The sequence below is a fragment of the Mastacembelus armatus genome, chromosome 7 (genome assembly GCF_900324485.2).
Source record: "Mastacembelus armatus chromosome 7, fMasArm1.2, whole genome shotgun sequence".
In the NCBI taxonomy this organism is placed as follows: Eukaryota; Metazoa; Chordata; class Actinopteri; order Synbranchiformes; family Mastacembelidae; genus Mastacembelus; species Mastacembelus armatus.
In genome coordinates this window covers 25,438,555-25,457,483 of record NC_046639.1, presented here as the reverse complement: position 1 = coordinate 25,457,483, position 18,929 = coordinate 25,438,555, and the positions used below count along the sequence as shown (strand labels likewise).

Here is an 18,929-nt window from a genome sequence, read left to right as displayed (position 1 = left end):
CTATTGTGGACATGATGCAATAGCTTTCTGAAAACCTACATTACACTGGACCAGTGCTGATCCAGGAAGCAGTTCAGTAAATTAAACTAAAGTTTTATAATATGCAGATTTCAGTGAATTCTGCTCAACCGACTAAACACACTACCATTAATTTAGATGAATGCTAAAATATGTAAAATTGCATTGGACAATGAATAATAACAAATCAATAACAAACAAAATAAACGGTACATATATGTGGACACACACCTACTAGATCTCTTAGGTCCTCTGATCAGCTGCTTCTAATTCCTATTCCTAGGTCTAGACTAAAACTTAGGGGTGACCAAGCTTTCTTGGTAGTTACACCTAGACTAGAACAGCACCAACTATATCCACATTTAAAACACAGTTAAAAGCTCATTTATCATCTCAAGCTTTCAATTCTACTGGGTATTGAGTGATATCATTGAATCTTTTGTGTTTATCTTCAATTTATTACTGTATGTTATTGGGAACAATAGCAGGGAGATATACCACAAATTTATTTTTTTTTCCCAGATACTGTATTATAAATGAAATGTTTTATGTTGTATGCAGTTTAATTTGCGGACTATTAGTGCCCTTTATCAACCCAGGGATGAAGTAGTCAGTGGAGGAAATCAGAGTAAGAGTGTGGTGTCGGGCTGTGAGCGCCCCCTGTGATTTACTTCCAGTTTCTTCTTTCACTCACGAGTTTTTTTCTAGGAGATTTCAAGATGGCGTCGAGCGGAGGAGATGTGGAGCACGAATGGACAGCGGCAGTACGGCCGCTTTTATCAGCTTCGTACACAGCTTTTGAAACGAAAGAGCTACCTCAGCTTATTGGGTCTATAATCAACAGGTAACCGGTTACGTGTCAATACATGTTGAGTCTCCATATGCTCGATTATTGGACGTGTCCAACCAGAAGTTAGCCGACTGGCTACCTTGCTAACTTAGCTTGGTTAGTTAAGTTCTATGGGAAACGTTAGCGGCTCGGCTAACATTAGCGGCTAGGCTAATGCTAGCTGTTTGGCTAACGCTAGCGGCTATTAAGCTACCTAAGCTTAACCCACACTAGCATCGACTCTGTTGCTCACGTTAGCCAAGTTTCAAAATGCTATTTAGCTTGCCCTGTCTAGTAAACCAAGCTGTTTTAAACAAAAGTCGACTTTTGACTGCGGGACGTTGATCTTTAGTGTAACGTTATTGCTGTGCCAACGTTAACCGGCATCGCAGTGTAACGTTTAAGAAATTTGCTTCATCATTAGCTAGCTAACACAAACATTGGCCACCAAGCTAATGGGCCTTTTGGATAACGTAACGTTGAAATGGCCTTGTCACAGTAATATTTGACTACGTCAGAAAACCTAAGTTAGCTAACCTAGATTTGGGCTTCCCGTCGCCAGTTTATTCGGGACATGTCAACACATAGTTTATGTATTAGCTGGTTAATAAGGTAGAGAGCCAGTTTGTGTATATGCGGTTGGGCTGGAAGTAGGCGTGGATCTTGGACTTGCTACTCAGTTTTGGTGAGTGAAGGGTCCCAGTTCATGTTTTGTTAATCAAATAAATACCAAGTGGCGTTGTTGTGCAATTAAATGTAAGGGTTAATGTTTTGTGGGAAATCTGCCATTGTGCTAAACTGCAAAAAAAAAAAAAAAAAGCAGCAGCAGCAGTCTCTGTCAGACAGCGTTTGAACATTTCGGTCTGCACATAACCAATACATGCATCCCCATGGAGTGATTAACAAGTCAGTACTACCTACACAGCAGCCAGGTTGTCACTTGACACTTGTTCAGTCGTGACATCAGCTGGTTCCTCTAGGCATTCAAGTGAAGAGCTTCCGTCTGTCCATAGGTTTCACTTTCCTGAGCAGTAAGCAACCTGCAAATATGATGTCTGCTTTAACTTGGCTTGTTAGTTTTCTTTTCAGATAAAAGGAGCAACTAGCAAAGATTTAAAATAAAATTGTTGTGTGGTTGCCTCCTTTTGTGAAGAGCTCTTGTTTTACTAATAGTAGTAAATTTGGATTAGGGTTAAGTAACTTTAACTTAGAAATATCTTTTCTGAAGAGGTGGTGGATAGTGTACATGTTTTGTATGGCAATGACTGTTATCTTTTAAAAGGATTACAGATGTTTAGCACTGTTTGGTTGTCTGCAACACAGTTGCTGCATTACTAGCAATACATTTTGGGTTTTTTGGGGAAAATTTGTACAACGCATAATAAGAAGTATTTTTAGTACTTTCTTTAAATTTAACCTTTATTTGACCAAGTCCCTTGAGATACATGCTCTCTTTTACAAGAGATATCTGGCCAAAGAGCATTGTAAGAGGACTGTTTCTTGCTGGACACGAACCAGGTCTTAGTATGTAGTTTAAATGCTTGTAGTAACCATTTGCTTCCTTCACTCCGCTAATGTGCAGCTTCTGTACCATCTGGAAAAGCCTTCAAACGATCCAGTGTTAAGAGAAGTCAGAGTTGTAGAAAAACTGGATTGTGTTTTGTAATTTTAAAACATAGAGGTATTTTGTCTGTATTTATGTAGGTACATATGTATTTATTTATTTATTTATTTATTGGTGATTGGAACTGTATATTGTCATTGAGTGACACTATGAACTTCTTTCGTACTTTTGCTTGAGCAGACTGTCTTAGGTGCTGCAGAAAAAAAACACCAGTACATTGATTACAGATGATGAGAAAACTCAGGGTCCTTAGTCCTGAGAAGTACTTGGCTTTTTTCTGTCTAGAAGAATGTGATCAGATAACAAATTCAAAAGGTGCCATTTGGTTTGGGCAGTTTTTGTCAGTGCTCAAAGGTATGGCACACTTCTGAGGTCTAACTTCAGAAACATTACATCATAGCTGCGTTGTTCCTTGTGTATGTAGGACAATGAATGGGCTGCTCTTGACTGTTTGGTTGTCTGCAACTACACCGTAGTTTTCCCTGATGGTAAATTGACAGAGTTTATCTGTCTGACATTTTAGGAAAGACCACATAAACTATGCTTTCCAAAGCATTGATTTTCCCTGAGAGCAATGCGCAGTGTTACGTCACTATACTGACAGCCAGGGCAGAATTAGTCCTGGGTTCTTCTTTTTTATGTGAGGATACATTGATCAACACTCATTAATAACAAGCTGGCATGGTTTGTAAAATGTTGAAAAATGTGTGCAGGTTTGTCCTTTGCTGTGCATCATTTACTAACCACAAAAAAGGCAACACAGGCAAAACTCTAAATTAATCTAAAGGGGATACTGGACCGAACATAATGTCACATCTGTTCGCTAATCATCATATGCATAGTCTTGTAATAATTTGCAGTGTGTTAATCTGTCCTCAATTTTTTTTTACCTTACTGCATTGTAGCACTGTTTCTCATATAAGCACAATGTCTTGCTGAGCTCTCCTGTTCAGGAAGTAAAATACAATGAAAATGTTCTATTAACATTCATGTTTAACAATATTTAACAAGATATTCAACTTATCCATTGCAGTGAATCAGACATTCTTCACCATGACAAACAGTATGAGCCTTTCTACTCATCATTTGTGGCACTCTCTGCACATTACATCACCACAGTATGCGGACAAAGTACGTACCTTTAATCTTCTGTTTAATGTAATACTAAAGTTTCTACTGGCATTTCTCCTAGCCAACTACTAGTTTTTGCTCTGTCTTTCAAGTACCGAGAAATCAGTTGCTGTCGGTTTCTGCAGCATGCAAAGTCCTGATTGAATTCTCGTTGCTGCGCTTGGAGAACCCAGATGAAGCATGTGCAGTATCACAGGTAAGAGAAACAAACTGAAGAGGAGAGTGCAATGCTGCAGTATTATGGAAATTTGCAGCAGCCACAGAGAAAATCCTGCTATTCTGCCACTTTGTTGTTGCATGTTCTTGTGATGCATATTGATTGGTTGAAAATGTGCTTAATGTGCTTTTTCTGTTCATGTGTCTGCTTGCTGTTTGACAGGGCATTCTTTACTACATAAACCTGCCAATTAAATTGAGTAATACTATTACCTTTTCCTCAGAAACACCTGATTCTTCTAATAAAGGGACTTTGCACTGGTTGCAGCAGACTTGATCGCACAGAAATCATAACTTTCACTGCTATGATGAAGTCTGCCAAGTTGCCTCAAACTGTCAAGACCCTTTCAGATGGTAAGTGCCCTCAAGAGACAAACCAAAGTTAAACAATACCTAACTTATATGATGCAACATTATTGTTAGTAAAATGATCCATTAATTATAAAAAGCACCAACAGTGTAATTTAAAGTCCCATATTAACTCCAGTGATTGTTCTGTGATATTCTTGGCATTTAAGCATACTGGAACTATAAATTTGACAGCTTATTCCCATAGGCCTTTTTACAAAACAGGAACAGTGAGAGCTTTGATCTGTGACAATGAAAATTGTGTTCTTAATCTGTTAATAGTGGAAGACCAGAAGGAGCTGCCCAGTGCTGTGAACCCGGAGCTTCGACAAAAAGAGGTTCAAATGAACTTCTTCAATCAACTGACTTCAGTTTTTAACCCTGACCTTACCACCATCTTGGCCTCCCCATCCGCAGCACACATGCAGGCAAGTAACAGACCCACTTCGATCTTTCCACTCCATGACTGTCTGAAACTGACAGCTAACGCTAGCCACAACATATTCTGTTTTGTGTCTTTACTGAAAATAAACTTTCAGCCTGTAATTTGCCACTGCTGTTCTACAACATTGACTGTTGGAATAAATTCAGTTCCGCTCTCTTCCAATACAGGCTGAGAGTGATTGCGATGACCAAACCGCAGATCAAGCTGTTCAGGCCAAAATGAAAAATGCCTTTGTCTCTCAGAATGTGTCAAGTTTGCAGGAACTCGGTTAGTAATTGTTGCTTTATTGCAGGACTGTGTATATCAGTGCCAAGTTTACAGTTGTACTGTCTCTGTAGCTTGATATAAATGTTTTCTCTTTTTTGTCCTGACACAAAACAAATCTTTGTTTTTGGAAAAGTCAAATTATAAAAGCAGATGTAATTTATAACCATGAAAAGTACTGTGGCATTGAGAACCATCAATGCTCAAATTTGACTTTGAAGCCCAGCAGCTGTATTTTGATCTTGATGTCAGATAGCCACTCACACTCACATGTCTTTGGACTGTGGGAAGAAGCCAGAGTTCCTAGAGAGAACCCACGCAAACACAGGAAGAACATGCAAATGCCATTCGAATACTGTTCAAACCCAGAACCTTTTTTGCTGTGAGGTGACAGTGCTAACCACTGTTTCCTGTGCTGCCCAATTATAATGTCAAATGGCAATTTATTTATGCCTTTGTTTTTTTTTTTCTTATTTGAGCTAGTAGTTATTTTTTTGTCCACAACTTCCAGGAGGGTCTGAGAAGTTGCTACGAGTGTGCCTCAACCTGCCCTATTTCCTGCGCTACATCAACCGCTTCCAGGATGCTGTGTCAGCCAACTCTTTCTTTATCATGCCTGCCACAGTGGCTGATGCTACTGCTGTCCGCAATGGGTATGTGCATTTTTAAAATTTTTTTTTTTTATTGAAAATGAATTTTAATATGATTTGTTTGAAGAGCCAGAATAGGTTTCTGGAGGGATATTGGATGACTTAGTTTTGGAAAGTCTTTTCTCCCAAACCTTCAATAAACTTTCTAAACTGTAATACACCCGTAGATTTCATTCGCTGGTGATAGATGTAACCATGGCTTTGGACACACTTTCCCTGCCTGTACTGGAGCCCCTGACACCGGGGAGATTACTGGATATGACCGTGCTTGCTTTGAGTTGTCTCTACGCAGGTAGGTGTTAACTATTTGTGGGTAAAGTAAAGTTAGATTGACCAGTAATTCCAATGTTTATAACATTTCAAAAAAGTAGAAGTACAACTGACGGTGATTTGAGTTTTCTTCTACAAACAAACGTCTCAATAGACAATACAGCAGTAAAACAGTGCAGCAATATGACATATGCACCAACTGGAATAAAAACTTGCCAAATTGCTTAATAAATTAAAAAAAACAAACAAACACATTTTTACCTATTTAGGTGTGAGCGTGGCCACTTGCATGGCCATTCTGCAGGTAGGCAGCGGCTTGCAGCTTCGCTCTGCGTCCACTGGGACTAAAGAGGAGGACTATGAAAATGATGCAGCAACAATTGTCCAGAAATGTGTGAGTATTTTGAGTACAGCATTCTCATGTATGGACATATGTCAGTTATAAGACATTGTTGGGTGGTACTTCATAAACTTTATCCACTAACTTGTATGTTGCTGCTCATGAGTTTTTACATAGGCCTGGTTTATAGTTGTGCAGAATAACATTTGTAAGTTTGCTGTCTTCCATTTTTATATAGGATCAAATCTGTTTGTCTGCATTGCTAGCATTCATGTCTTAACAAGACAGAGCAGAATTTAAAGTTATGCTTTGTAAAAATAACATTTGTTTGGGCAATAGCTGGAGATCTATGAGATGATTGGACAGGCCATCAGCAACTCACGCAGAGCTGGAGGAGAGGTCAGTGCCATGGTTCAGTGCTGTTAAAGTAGAATCAAACTGGTTCTGTGCCTTTTTATTTAATGATTCTTTGCACTTAAAAAGTTTACTGTTTTAAAGTTTATAATTGTGTCAGAGATACAGATCAATTCTTGTTGATTTTTTTAAAAATTTATTATTTTTTATTTGATACAACAGCATTATCAGAACTTCCAGTTGCTTGGAGCCTGGTGCCTTTTAAACAGCCTGTACCTGATTCTAAACCTGAGCCCAACTGCCCTGGCGGATAAAGGGAAAGAAAAGGATCCCTTGGCTGCCCTGCGTGTTCGGGACATTGCTGCTCGTACCAAGGATGGCGCAGGATCGCCTAAACTTGGTCCTGGGAAAGGGTAAATTCCAATTAGTCTTGAAAAATGAATTTTTTTATTATTCTGTTATTCTAGTACAGTTTTGTCTTTTGAGCATCATGAATTGTATAAATGAAGGTATGAGCATTGTTTTAATGCAATGAAAAATCAGAAATGTCTGCATTTTCTCTTTAGGGCTTTAGTAGGTCACAAGCAAGGCCTATATTTACATTAGACTATGTGGGTATAGAGTGTATAGTGTATTGACTCTTTTATACATTAAAAACCACAACCTACATATTTCTGTTTTTTCTGCTTACTGATTATTATTGATTACATGCAAAAAGGGTTGTACTCTGTGTACCCTAATTAATCTTGTACTTTTTGTTTTGCTTAAGGCACCAGGGGTTTGGAGTTTTGTCTGTTATCCTGGCCAACCATGCCATCAAACTGTTGACTTCGCTTTTCCAGGATCTGCAAGTTGAGGCTCTGCATCGCGTAAGTGAAGCGACCAACACTTACTTACTTTCTGCAGCATTGTTTTACAGCATGTGTCTTACTGTTCCTGTGTCTGTATCACTATGACCTAACTCACTAATACCAATGTGGTGAATGACATTTGATCATTTATCTGTTTGAAGAACTAAAAAAAAAAAAAAAAGTTGTTCTTTATTTTAGCTGTCCTACATAATTTCTGTTTTTGTATGACGACAGATTACCCATTCAGACCCAGGTTTGAAAACTAGTCAGACTTTAAATTTCAATCCAGCTGATTAATTGTTAATTAAGTGTGGCTATAAAAAACTATTGCATTTTATTTATTCTTAATGTCTAAAAAATCAAGGAAGAATAAGGAAAACAATTCACTTAGAAATCAGAAAAAGCATTTAAACATACGCAAGAAATAACCCACTGTAACACTGAAAGTTTTAATTGCTCCCTTTCTCCATGCAGGGTTGGGCGAGTGATGGGCCTCCAGCTGAGCTCAACATCATGGCACAGAGCACTTCCATTCAGAGGGTCCAAAGGCTCATCGACTCTGTGCCTCTGACTAATCTACTCTTCACCCTTCTCTCCACATCCTACAAAAAGGTTCACTCACTCACCTTCACATCTGTAATTTCTAAACAGATGGAAAGAGGGGCAATAAAATGTATTTATAATGGGACACAGTTGGTAAAATAAAGAGAAATAATTTAGCAGATGTGTAGAGATTCTCTTAACAAAATTGGTGGCTGAATTAAAGGAGTGAAAGGGTTAATTAGGAGATATAGACGTGCGGCCATACTTTAAGACTACTTCCTTTCTTTTCTTCCAGGCTTGTGTTCTCCAGCGCCAGAGGAAGGGGTCAGTCAGCAGTGACGCCAGCGCTTCCACAGATTCAAACACCTACTATGAGGATGATTTCAGCAGCACAGAAGAGGATAGCAGTCAAGGTACTTGATCATTCTGGATTTAAGCTTTTACATTACATTATTATTATTATCATTATTATACAGATGACACAAGACACATTACCACTGTCCCCTAAAACATGCAATAGGAAATACAGACAGGATAAAAAGAACAAAATAAAACACTGTGTGGTGTGCAGTTAGGGGCTGAATTGAACTTGAAGGGTTGGATTGACATGATGGGAAAACAGTGTATTGACTGCAAAGTGATTATTAAATTAAATTGAATTGAATGTACAATTACATAAAATGAAAATGCATTGCAGCAAAATGGAATTCCAAAAGAGCAAAAACTGATTATATAGTTGAGTGAAATACAGACTTTAAATACTGCTAATGAAAATAATACCTTTGCTTAAGGCGGCATGTTTTAAGTAGCATTTGAAAATATAGGGACAAAATACAGCATATTCATCCAAAGATGTCTCATGAACAAACTAAAGATGTGCTCGGGACATCATCTACAGTAGCAGTACATGTGATGGAGACACACCTATGTGCCATGAGTAAACTGACCAACAAGCCCGTATCCTAAAAGCTGTGTTTAAGGTTTGCCTCAGATTTCTCTCCATCACAGTGCAGGTGCAGTTGCTGAACGCAGAGTTGTATTTGTGTTTGATCTCTGAGCTAGTGTCAGTGCTGAGCAGTATCAGTGAAGCAGTGAAACAGATGTGCTGTCAGTGCATCAGTCAGGCAGGTTATGGCAGCAGTAAGAAGGGTAAACACATAAAACACATACACAGAATGTGATTAAACATTTTCTCCCCTCATCACACATTGACAGTGTAGTTGACAGTGTCTACTATTTCAGCAGAGAGAAGACAGGAGAAGACAAGTGCAGCTTGTGTCTCAGGTCAGCAGCTTTCTATCCTCAGGTCAAAGACTTGGTGTCCACTTCACTGTCCTAGATTCATTTTATTATTGTATGTCTCACAATGTAGGCTCTGAGCTGTGACCCTGGTAGCTTAGAAAATTACAGAGCCACAGATGAAGAGGCTTTGGCAAAACAGCCTGTAGTCTGGAAGGTGTTTTGTATTGTGGTTGATGGGGTAAAATTTTCTTTTTGTCAAAGAGGTTCATCTGTGGCTCAGTATGGTTCAAAGGATAATACCAGTGGTGTTGACGTGTGGGTGCCCATTATTGTTTTTACACGCATCAAAACCTCGTCTTGGTGTGTTGGTAAGTTAAACATAGACTCTCTGTCATCGAGTCTATGCCCCAACCTCATTGTCATTAAACTGTATCATCATTGCAACCAATGATGGTCTTCTGGCATGAAGACCGCTAATGGTGATCCTCTAATTAGTCTGAATTTCAAATGTGGTTTCTTGTCAAATAATTAATTGCAAACTTTTGTTGTTTTGGAGGTACTAAGGTATAATATTTAAAATTACTTTGAAAAAGCAATGTTGGACCCACGTCAAAACAGTGGTATTATTCTTGAATAAGAAATTCAAATTGTGCTTGTAAAGTATGGGCTTAAACACACTACGTCTTGCTGTCACCTTGCTGTCACCTGAAAAGTTATGATTTTTGTATGTTGCATGTGAATGTGAATATCAACTTAGTGATATTCCTTAGAACTTAAAAGTTGTTTGTTTTTGTATTAATCTGTAGTTACTTGGGCTGGCTACATCTGCAGTAAAATAGTCTAGTCATAAAAATGTGATTTTGTTTGTTTTGTTTTTTTTTTTTTTTAATATATAGATAACTAAATGGCTAATTTTGAGGGGTCACCACCCTCAAATATAGGTGTGAGGATTCAGTCTGCTGCTGGTTGGGTGGGAAGTGAGATGTCCTGGGTGAGAGTAGTTGATTGGGTGTGGAAAAGTGTGCTGCTTGCCAGGTTGAGCTGTAAAGACCCCAGACCCCAGGTTTTTTAAAAAAAAAATCCTGCCTCCAAAGCAGTTTTTCCTGTGTCCCCTTGGGATGTTGGGAACATAGAATCGAAGTAGGCCATGGCCAAGGGGGGCAGCTCCAGGGTGTGGTCAGATCCTGCTGTAGCAGCAAACTAAAGAACCCATTGTTGGACATGTAGAGAGGAAAGCAGCTGAGATGAAAAACGAGACCATATGGGCCTCTAAAATTCATATGCTTTGTTTGCATCTGCTTCAAAGAGAAAATGTTGTTAAATTACACATTTAATTATGTATCTACAGATTTATTTCCATTCATTACTCAATACTGACTTCATTCCTGACAGAAGACTGAACAGTGATTTGGTGCTCTAGCTTTTATTTATTTATTTTGTGGTGGATCATGTGATAGAACCAACCGTAGAGTTATCAGACCAAGATATTATTTAATTCAGCTCTCAAAGTTAAAATGACCAGAATTTAACTTAATGTAAAATGACAATTAGTTCTTGCTGATGCATGCTATTGCATACAATATCCAGTGCTTATGATATGTTGATTGTAACACAGTGCCTTATTTTATGGGATAATGCAGCAGATAGTTTTCACTGAAAAACAACACATGAAGTGTGAACCTGATCCTAGCATTGTTTTTGTCTCACTGTTACCTGTAGCACATCTGCATGATATAAACACACACACACACACACACACACCAATGCAGCTCTGAACTTAATCCCTGCTGTTTCAGTGTTTGTATTTTTGTAATGAAATTGATTAGGACCTCATTTTAATTTATCAATTACTTTAAATCTTTCCTGTGATGTTTAGTTATTGTAAATAAGTACATATGTCCAAATCCCATATTTCAGTGGATTTTATTTATTTATTTATTTTTAGAGCATGCAATCAGAAAACACTTAGTGCCCTTATTAACATCAGAGTGTCTTTAGAAAGTATGGCAGTATGGCCAACTGTGCTGACAGAGAAACACTGCAGCATAAGCCGTTTTATCATTTCTGTACCTGTTTTCATGACAGGTGTATTGGAGAAAAAGGGAAATAAATATTGTAATTGGGCTTTATCTTATTCTGGTGACAGCAACTAAAAGTGGATATCTTTTGATCTCTTCTTTAAGTGCATATTCACCAACGGAAGTATTTGTTCACTGCAGTGTTTGACTCTTGTCCACCGCCTGCACAATATTGTGGGTATCATGAACTAGTTTGATGCTTTTTACATTTTGCCTTTTGATGACACCCCTACTGCTCCACTAATATCTTCCAAGTCTTGGAACATTTTCTGATTTCCACTCCAAGAAATTCATATAAATAAATTGTCTTTCTCTTAGATGATGACAGTGAACCAATCTTGGGGCTTTGGTTTGAAGAGACAATTTCTCCCTCCAAAGACAAAGTAGCTCCCCCACCACCTCCTCCACCCCCACCCTTGGAGACCTCTCCCAGACTGAAGAGCCCCAGTAAGCAGAATCCGAGTGAGAATGGAAATATTTTAGCTGGCCGCAAAGACCCTGAACTGGTGAGGACATATCGAATAATGCCTACTGCAGAATGTTTTTATAATGCTAGCATAGCTGTTACATTACTGCTTTTATTAAGGTTTCTAAGCAAAGGAGTTCATAGTTGTTTGTTTTTGTAGTTCCTCAGCTTAGCCTCCAGCATTCTGAACTTCATCACCACCTCAATGCTCAAGTCCAGGAACAACTTCATCCGCAACTATCTGAGCGTGTCTCTTACAGAGCAGCATATGGCTACGCTAGCCAGCATCATCAAAGACGTGGACAAGGATGTCAAAGGTATGACAAATGATGGATGTACCCCATAATTGTTGAACAGCAATGCACACCACTACATTTAATGTTTGTTTTTCTCCTCAGGCTCTTCAGATGAAGTGTTTTCTTTAGCTCTGTATCACTTCAACCACACCCTGGTCACATCAGATCTCCCATCCCCGGCCCTGCAGGTAAACATCACTTTTGGTATGCCAGTAACTTCGTCAGGAGAGGAGACTTTTAACTAAAAATTGCTTCAAATGACAAGAATTGCTTATTCGGTGCCAGTGTCTTGTAATTGTTTCTCTCGTCATTCCCAGAGCACTCTCCTGCACCAGTTAGGTGTTGCACCATTTTCAGAGGGACCCTGGCCACTGTACATTCACCCTCAGTCATTGTCAGTCCTCTCCAGACTTCTCCTCATATGGCAACACAAAGCTACCCTACAAGGAGAACCAGATGTGCCTGAATGTATGAAAGTATGGGAAAGGTATGGAAACAATGTAGTTGGAATTAAAATGGCATTGATGCTATCAGTATAATACCTGTTAAGCTCTTTGATCAGTAGTGAAAAACTGGACTCAGTGGTCCCAGTTAAGTTCTTGCTTCAATTTGACATTCATACTAAGTTATGAAAAAGTAGTAGTAGTATTCCATCACAATAAAATTTAAAGTCATATTAGCTTTGGGCTATAGTTTGCAAAACCACACCTGTTTCTAGAATATGTAGTTGTTTAAATATGTTCCATTTACCCACACTTGATTTTGTTTTTTGTTTTTTTCTTCTTTTCTGCTTTCAGATTTTTGGGAACGTTGAAGCAACACACTATCCAGGGTTCTGTTCACGGAGAAGATGACCTTAATGTAGAGCACCTCCAGCTTCTGCTCCTCCTTTTCCATAACCTGTCAGAGCGTGGGCGACGGTCAGTCCTCACCATGGTCACCCAGGCCATCAATGAAGTGGCACAGAGCAGAGACTCTCAGCTGAAGGCTGTACCCCTTAACCTGGCCCGCCTGCTGCTTGTTTTTGACTACCTGCTGCGCCACTACTCCAAGGCTCCCTTGTATCTATTTGAACAGGTTGATACTTATTTATTAATGGTTGTTGTCTTGTCTTAAATTGTAAATAGAAAGCTCAGTTTCATTTATTTGTCAGGTGTATTTTTTTTTTTTTTTTTAACCTTATCAAATAAAGTAACATGTTAAATTTTTGAGTAAATGTGTGTATCACCTGTATTATTTCTAGGTGCAATACAACCTCCTCACCGCACCGTCCACTGGGCCAAGTTCTGTTCAAGAAGGTGGCAAACGCAGCAGTCTCCCACTTTACTATGGATTCAAAGAGGTGGAGGAGAACTGGGCTAAACACTGCTCAGCAGGTAAGAACTATGAATCAAATGTGTTTTACTCACAAATTCAAAACACGATAGTACACACAAACTCACATTTTTTAAGCAGAAAGATATTCTGGACATTGGCTGAATAGAATAACTTCATTAACCACATCCCAGATTTACCAGCTGTCACATTACTGGCAGTAATCTCTGAGCCTTAGGGACTTTCCCACACATTTCATATTGTCTGTGGTCGTATGTGTAAAGAGGATGTGGGTGTTTTCATTGGCAGTGGATGCAGGAATAACATTCTGCATATAACTTTTTTTTTTTGTTGTTTTTTTTTAGATTCAAATGTGCAGCCCAAATTCTACTGTGTTCTGTCCCCTGAGGTGTCTGAAGATGATATCAGCAGACTAGATAGCAAGGTAAGAATATGGACTTGTTTTAATTTGTCAGTTTTTGATTTATTTTATATGACGTCATGTGTGCTTACTCATAATTAATTTTTTTTTTGTTCTGGTAGGTTTTTCCAAAGCTGTTCAGTGGAGCAGTTAAATATGATGAACTGTATGCATGGCTCGTCTCGCTCCTGGCAGCAGGCTCTCAGTTTGACACAGCAAGAAGACAGGAGAACAAACCCATCACTCCTATGGTTAGAACACACCACATGAATAAATCATGACCTGTGCAGACAGGGTACAGAAGCTAATGATGCAGTTTGTCTTTCCCAAAGTACAGTAAACACCTGTCACTTGCAGCGTTTCATCTTCCCTGCTCAGTGGCTGCTCCTTTAATGATTCACTCACGATACTCAAAAATGATCTGCAGAAATGTCCATCTTGATATTAACTGATTTTATTTATTGAACCTTCTGAATGTACATCAGATGAAACCTCTGACACGAGCAGAGCACATAGTGATAAACAGTTTAAATTTGTTTGTCACCCCTTGCCAGGAGGCTTGCTCCCTTCAGTACTACTTCCTGGTACTGTGGAGGATCCTTGGTGTTTTGCCACCCTCAAAAGCTTACATGGAGCAGCTAAAGACTGGCTGCAGCGACCCGAGTGAGAGCGATATCCTGCACACACTGCGATGGTCCTCGCGTCTTCGAGTATCTACCTATGTGAATTGGATAAAGGTCTGTTGACACTTTAAAGTACTATACAATCCTTTTTTTAGCGTGAAGTGGCAGAAGACACAAATAAATAATAAAAAAACCAAAGGCATAGCTATTATATTTATATTTATTTTGATATGTGGTTATGCAGGAACACTTGGGGAAGCAGGGAATGAAACCAGACCAAGCAGCTTCTCTGGTTGAGGTGACAGCTGCAAAGTGCAGTACAGTTAAATATGATGTGGAGCTAGCAGAGGAGTACATTGCCAGACAGGTAACTGTTACACCAGTGTCACTCGACCTATACATCTGTTGTTCAGACTAAGTTCTGAGCTTGATTGTCAGTCTTTGATAACATTATTCTGTTTCAGATTTCCACCTTCTCCAGTGTAGACCCAAACTGCATCCTTCCACTTCATGAGCTGCCCTCTCTACAAGCCATCTATACACTGGATGCAGTCATTTCTAAAGTGCAGGTTTCTTTAGATGAGCATTTGTCCAAGGTCGCCATTGAGGCTGACACCCACAAGTCGTCTGAGATCACAAAGAACCTGCTGCCAGCTACACTACAGCTCACTGACATTTACACAACCTTTACAAGGTGAGAAAGGATCCCCCAAAAAATTCATTAGCAGAAGCTACTGGGGATAAGTCAGTGTGTTCTTTTTAAACTTTAACCAACTGCATGTTAACCAACTTTAACAGTTGAACCTTATTTATAAACCTGCATATCTGAAATGCTTGTAAAAGTAAGACAGTCACAGATTTGTTTTGTAACCACATGTCCCAATCCAATAATTTGTTGTGACCAGGTCTTACTTACTAATGAACATCCCAGAGGAGGGAGAAAACAAACTGACTGATGCCAAGCTCCAAGGTTATGCTGCAGTTCTGTCCATTGGCTCCACACGCTGCAAGGCCAATTTGCTGGGTATGTGGAAGAATTACTTCAAATTGTTACTATATATATTTCACAGTTTTTATGTGCCCTCCCTGTTTTAACTTAAACTTTTTAAAATTTAACTTCACAGGTCATAGTATAATGCAGAACCTACCATCAGCTGTACAGACAATATGTGAGACCTGGAACAGCATTCACACCAATGAATTCCCTAACATCGGTTCATGGGTAAGTACAGTTGTCCTTTATTAATCAATACAGTTTGACTCTATAAGCACTTGATAAGGGAAAGTAGGCAGTATTTGTACCATGTAGTTTGTGCCCGTTATTTTAACAGCAGCCATTCACTGGGAGTTTTCTTGAAGGAAGATGTGTAAACACCTTTTTCACATATGAGACTAAGGGACTGGTGTGTTTTCCTTCTCAGCGAAATGCCTTTGCCAATGATACCATTCCATCAGAGAGCTACATCAGTGCCATCCAAGCAGCTCACCTGGGCACACTGAGTTGTCAGTCCTTGCCTCTGGCCTCTTCTCTCAAACACATCCTCCTGTCTTTGGTTCGCCTCACAGGTGACCTCATTGTGTAAGTGATTGTCCAGGCTTGTTTCAAATATAAATTACTATTTAACAACAGTATGTGATGGAGTACATTCATGAAAACCCGTCAACTTACCTTTGCTGCACGTTTGTCCCCTCAGCACAGAGGAGCTGAATCTGTCGCAGGTTGTGCGCACTCTGCTGCCCCTCCTCCTGGAGAGCAGCACGGAGAGTGTGGCTGAGATCAGCAGCACCTCACTGGAGCGCATCCTCGGCCCGTCAGAGTCGGATGCCTTTCTCGCCCGAATCTACGAGCGTTTGGTGACTGGGTGTTACAACATAATTGCCAATCACTCCGACCCCAACAGGTATATCGCGTGATGTGATGAACTTGTATAATTAACTATAAATTATATATATAATTGTTTGTGCTGACCCCTTGGAGAATAATAATGTTAAAGTGTGTATCGCTTTTTATCACATTATATTTATTTGTTAGTCTGCTCATTCATTTGAGTCTCACTGTATTCAGTCTTTATGTGATTGTCCTAGTGGTTTGGATGAGTCTGTCCTTGAAGAATGTCTTCAATACCTTGAAAAACAACTTGAGAACAGTCAAGCGCGCAAGGCCATGGAAGAGTTTTTTTCACTCAGGTATCTGTTTAACTGGTAACCCATCCTGCATTATTATATACACATTTTTACAGCTCCTTCACTTTTTTTGTGCTATGTTTTTCTAGTGGTGAGCTTGTTCAGATTATGATGGCAACAGCCAATGAAAACCTCTCAGCCAAGTTCTGCAACAGGGTGCTGAAATTCTTCACCAAGCTTTTTCAACTCAGTAAGTTTACTGTTGTTTCAGTCGAGAAAGGTTGTCTTAAATGTTTTGGTATGCTTCACATGGACTTTCATGCTATTGTTTATATATAAAAAATATTTATGAGAGAAATAAAAAGCTTGAAAAGAGTCCTGCATTCTTGGTCACGTCTGCACTCCTGGCCAATAGCTGCAAATGGGTTTGGTTGTCTAATCCAGTAGTTTCCCACCCTGGTCCTGAGGGATCATTGCCCTGCTTGTTTTCCAACTATCTCTGCCTTACACACTGCTCATTGAGTCATTGATCAAGCTCATGGTGATGATGTTGTCATTCCCAGCGGAGAAGAGCCCAAACCCCAGCTTGCTGTGTCTCTGTGGCTCTCTGGCCCAGCTGGCCTGTGTGGAACCTTCTCGTCTGCAGTCCTGGCTGACACGTATGACAGCCACCCCACCAAAGGACTCGGAGCAGCTGGAGATAGTTCAGGAAAACCGGCAGCTTCTGCAGCTGCTCACTACTCATATTGTGCGTGACAACAGTCAAGTGGGTGAAGGAGTGTGCACCGTCCTCCTCAGCACACTTATTCCCATGGCTACAGACATGCTGGCCAATGGAGATGGAACGGGCTTTCCTGAGCTAATGGTCATCATGGCCACACTTGCCAGTGCTGGACAGGGGGCTGGCCACCTGCAGCTGCACAGGGCAGCTATTGACTGGCTGAGCAGATGGTAAGAAATCCAGGTTGTTCACATTTACTTTACGTCAGGGACCGGCTTGTCTTTTGGCTTCGGGGCTAAAGCTAAAATCACCAAAACAATTATTTGGTTAATTGACACTCACATTAATGGTCAGTAACTTGCCCTGGGTGATCCTTAAGCCATCATTATGCACTAGTTTAATTAAAGTACTCTAATCTTTCTTTGCAGCAAAAGATATTTAACACAGAAGAATGTTGTGGAAAAAGTGAGCACAAACTTATCCCAAGGAAAGGTATGTTTTTTTTTTTTTTTATTTCAATTGATGGATTTACTTTATACATTTGACTCCAGTACAACAGTCTTGCAGTAACTTTCTGTTCCTGAACATGATGTTGTACAGTTTTTGTTCAGACTGAAAGGGGGTTTGCTGAACTGCAGTAATGAGGCTGGGCTAATCTGTCTGTTGATTTCAGCATGCAAACATGCTGGAATGCTCCTGCCACATCATCTCCTATCTCGCTGATGTGATGAATGCCTTGCGGCAAAGCAGTGGTCAAGGCACCTCAGCACTGCTGATGGATGGAGAAGAGAAGGCCATGGAAGTGGACTCAGACTGGATGGAAGAACTTGCAGTAGAGGAGGATGATTCCCAGGCAGAAGACTCTGTGAGATCTCACCCCTTTGTCTGTTCTTCTGAAACAGAGACCCAATCTGCTGAGCTTATATAGATACAGATAGAATAAACTGGGAACGTGATGCACAAGAAACTGACAATACAAATCTGTGCCACTTAATTTTTACAAAATTATGCAATTAATGGCTTTTTTTTTTTACCTGCTTCACTTACTGTTGCTTTATTGGGTCCTAAATGAAACAATCCATTTTAACATGCATGTAATTTTTGACAGGATGAAGACTCCCTTTGTAACAAGCTCTGCACCTTTACCATTACTCAGAAGGAGTTCATGAACCAGCACTGGTAAAGAAAAGTTTATTGTGACTTTAGTTTTCTCTGGAATGACCCACGGGTGTTTCTCTTATTCATTGTCATTTAAAAGAAAATGTTAGCAAGTCATAGGTTATTTTGGCACTAACTAGAACAGTAGACGAATTTTGGGTTATAAGAATTCTACATTTGGCATTTGTTAAAATCGGGAGAAACAGGTTAACTCGAGACTGGTAACAGTGTAGTTCATTCAACAGTATAGTTTCTCATTTCCCCGCCTCCAGGTGTCACACAGAAATACAGTGGTGATGGGAGTTATTCAGACCTTACTAAGCTGATGTACTATACACAGTTGTGCCCTGTTCCTTTTCATTCCTCAGGTACCACTGTCACACCTGTAAGATGGTTGATGGGGTAGGTGTGTGCACAGTGTGCGCCAAGGTCTGTCACAAAGACCATGAGATCTCCTATGCCAAATATGGCTCTTTCTTCTGTGACTGCGGTGCCAAAGAGGATGGCAGCTGCCAGGTGAGACCGAATACCTCAGGTCATCATGGGAAGAGAACAACAGCGGTAACTTTGGCTTGCAAGTCATTCACCCATTGACTTCATCCA

The 18,929-nt window shown here is 39.8% G+C and overlaps 1 protein-coding gene across 1 annotated transcript in view; it reads left to right on the top strand.

The window, feature by feature from the left end:
* The first annotated feature begins 732 nt into the window (after positions 1-732).
* ubr4 (ubiquitin protein ligase E3 component n-recognin 4) overlaps positions 733-18,929 on the top strand; it is a 42,926-nt gene continuing 24,729 nt past the window's right edge. The window contains 36 exon segments of the mRNA XM_026333616.1: positions 733-862; positions 3,505-3,602; positions 3,695-3,798; positions 4,043-4,172; positions 4,449-4,594; positions 4,779-4,878; positions 5,387-5,528; positions 5,693-5,817; positions 6,065-6,189; positions 6,475-6,534; positions 6,712-6,902; positions 7,259-7,358; positions 7,815-7,952; positions 8,179-8,296; positions 11,522-11,709; positions 11,830-11,986; positions 12,068-12,153; positions 12,283-12,452; positions 12,763-13,042; positions 13,209-13,341; positions 13,645-13,724; positions 13,823-13,951; positions 14,255-14,437; positions 14,568-14,690; positions 14,788-15,017; positions 15,229-15,347; positions 15,448-15,545; positions 15,745-15,902; positions 16,018-16,224; positions 16,409-16,510; positions 16,597-16,697; positions 17,011-17,398; positions 17,597-17,660; positions 17,842-18,033; positions 18,277-18,347; positions 18,695-18,842. Coding sequence (XP_026189401.1) covers positions 738-862; positions 3,505-3,602; positions 3,695-3,798; positions 4,043-4,172; positions 4,449-4,594; positions 4,779-4,878; positions 5,387-5,528; positions 5,693-5,817; positions 6,065-6,189; positions 6,475-6,534; positions 6,712-6,902; positions 7,259-7,358; positions 7,815-7,952; positions 8,179-8,296; positions 11,522-11,709; positions 11,830-11,986; positions 12,068-12,153; positions 12,283-12,452; positions 12,763-13,042; positions 13,209-13,341; positions 13,645-13,724; positions 13,823-13,951; positions 14,255-14,437; positions 14,568-14,690; positions 14,788-15,017; positions 15,229-15,347; positions 15,448-15,545; positions 15,745-15,902; positions 16,018-16,224; positions 16,409-16,510; positions 16,597-16,697; positions 17,011-17,398; positions 17,597-17,660; positions 17,842-18,033; positions 18,277-18,347; positions 18,695-18,842 — 5,109 coding nt within the window. The 5' untranslated portion in view covers positions 733-737.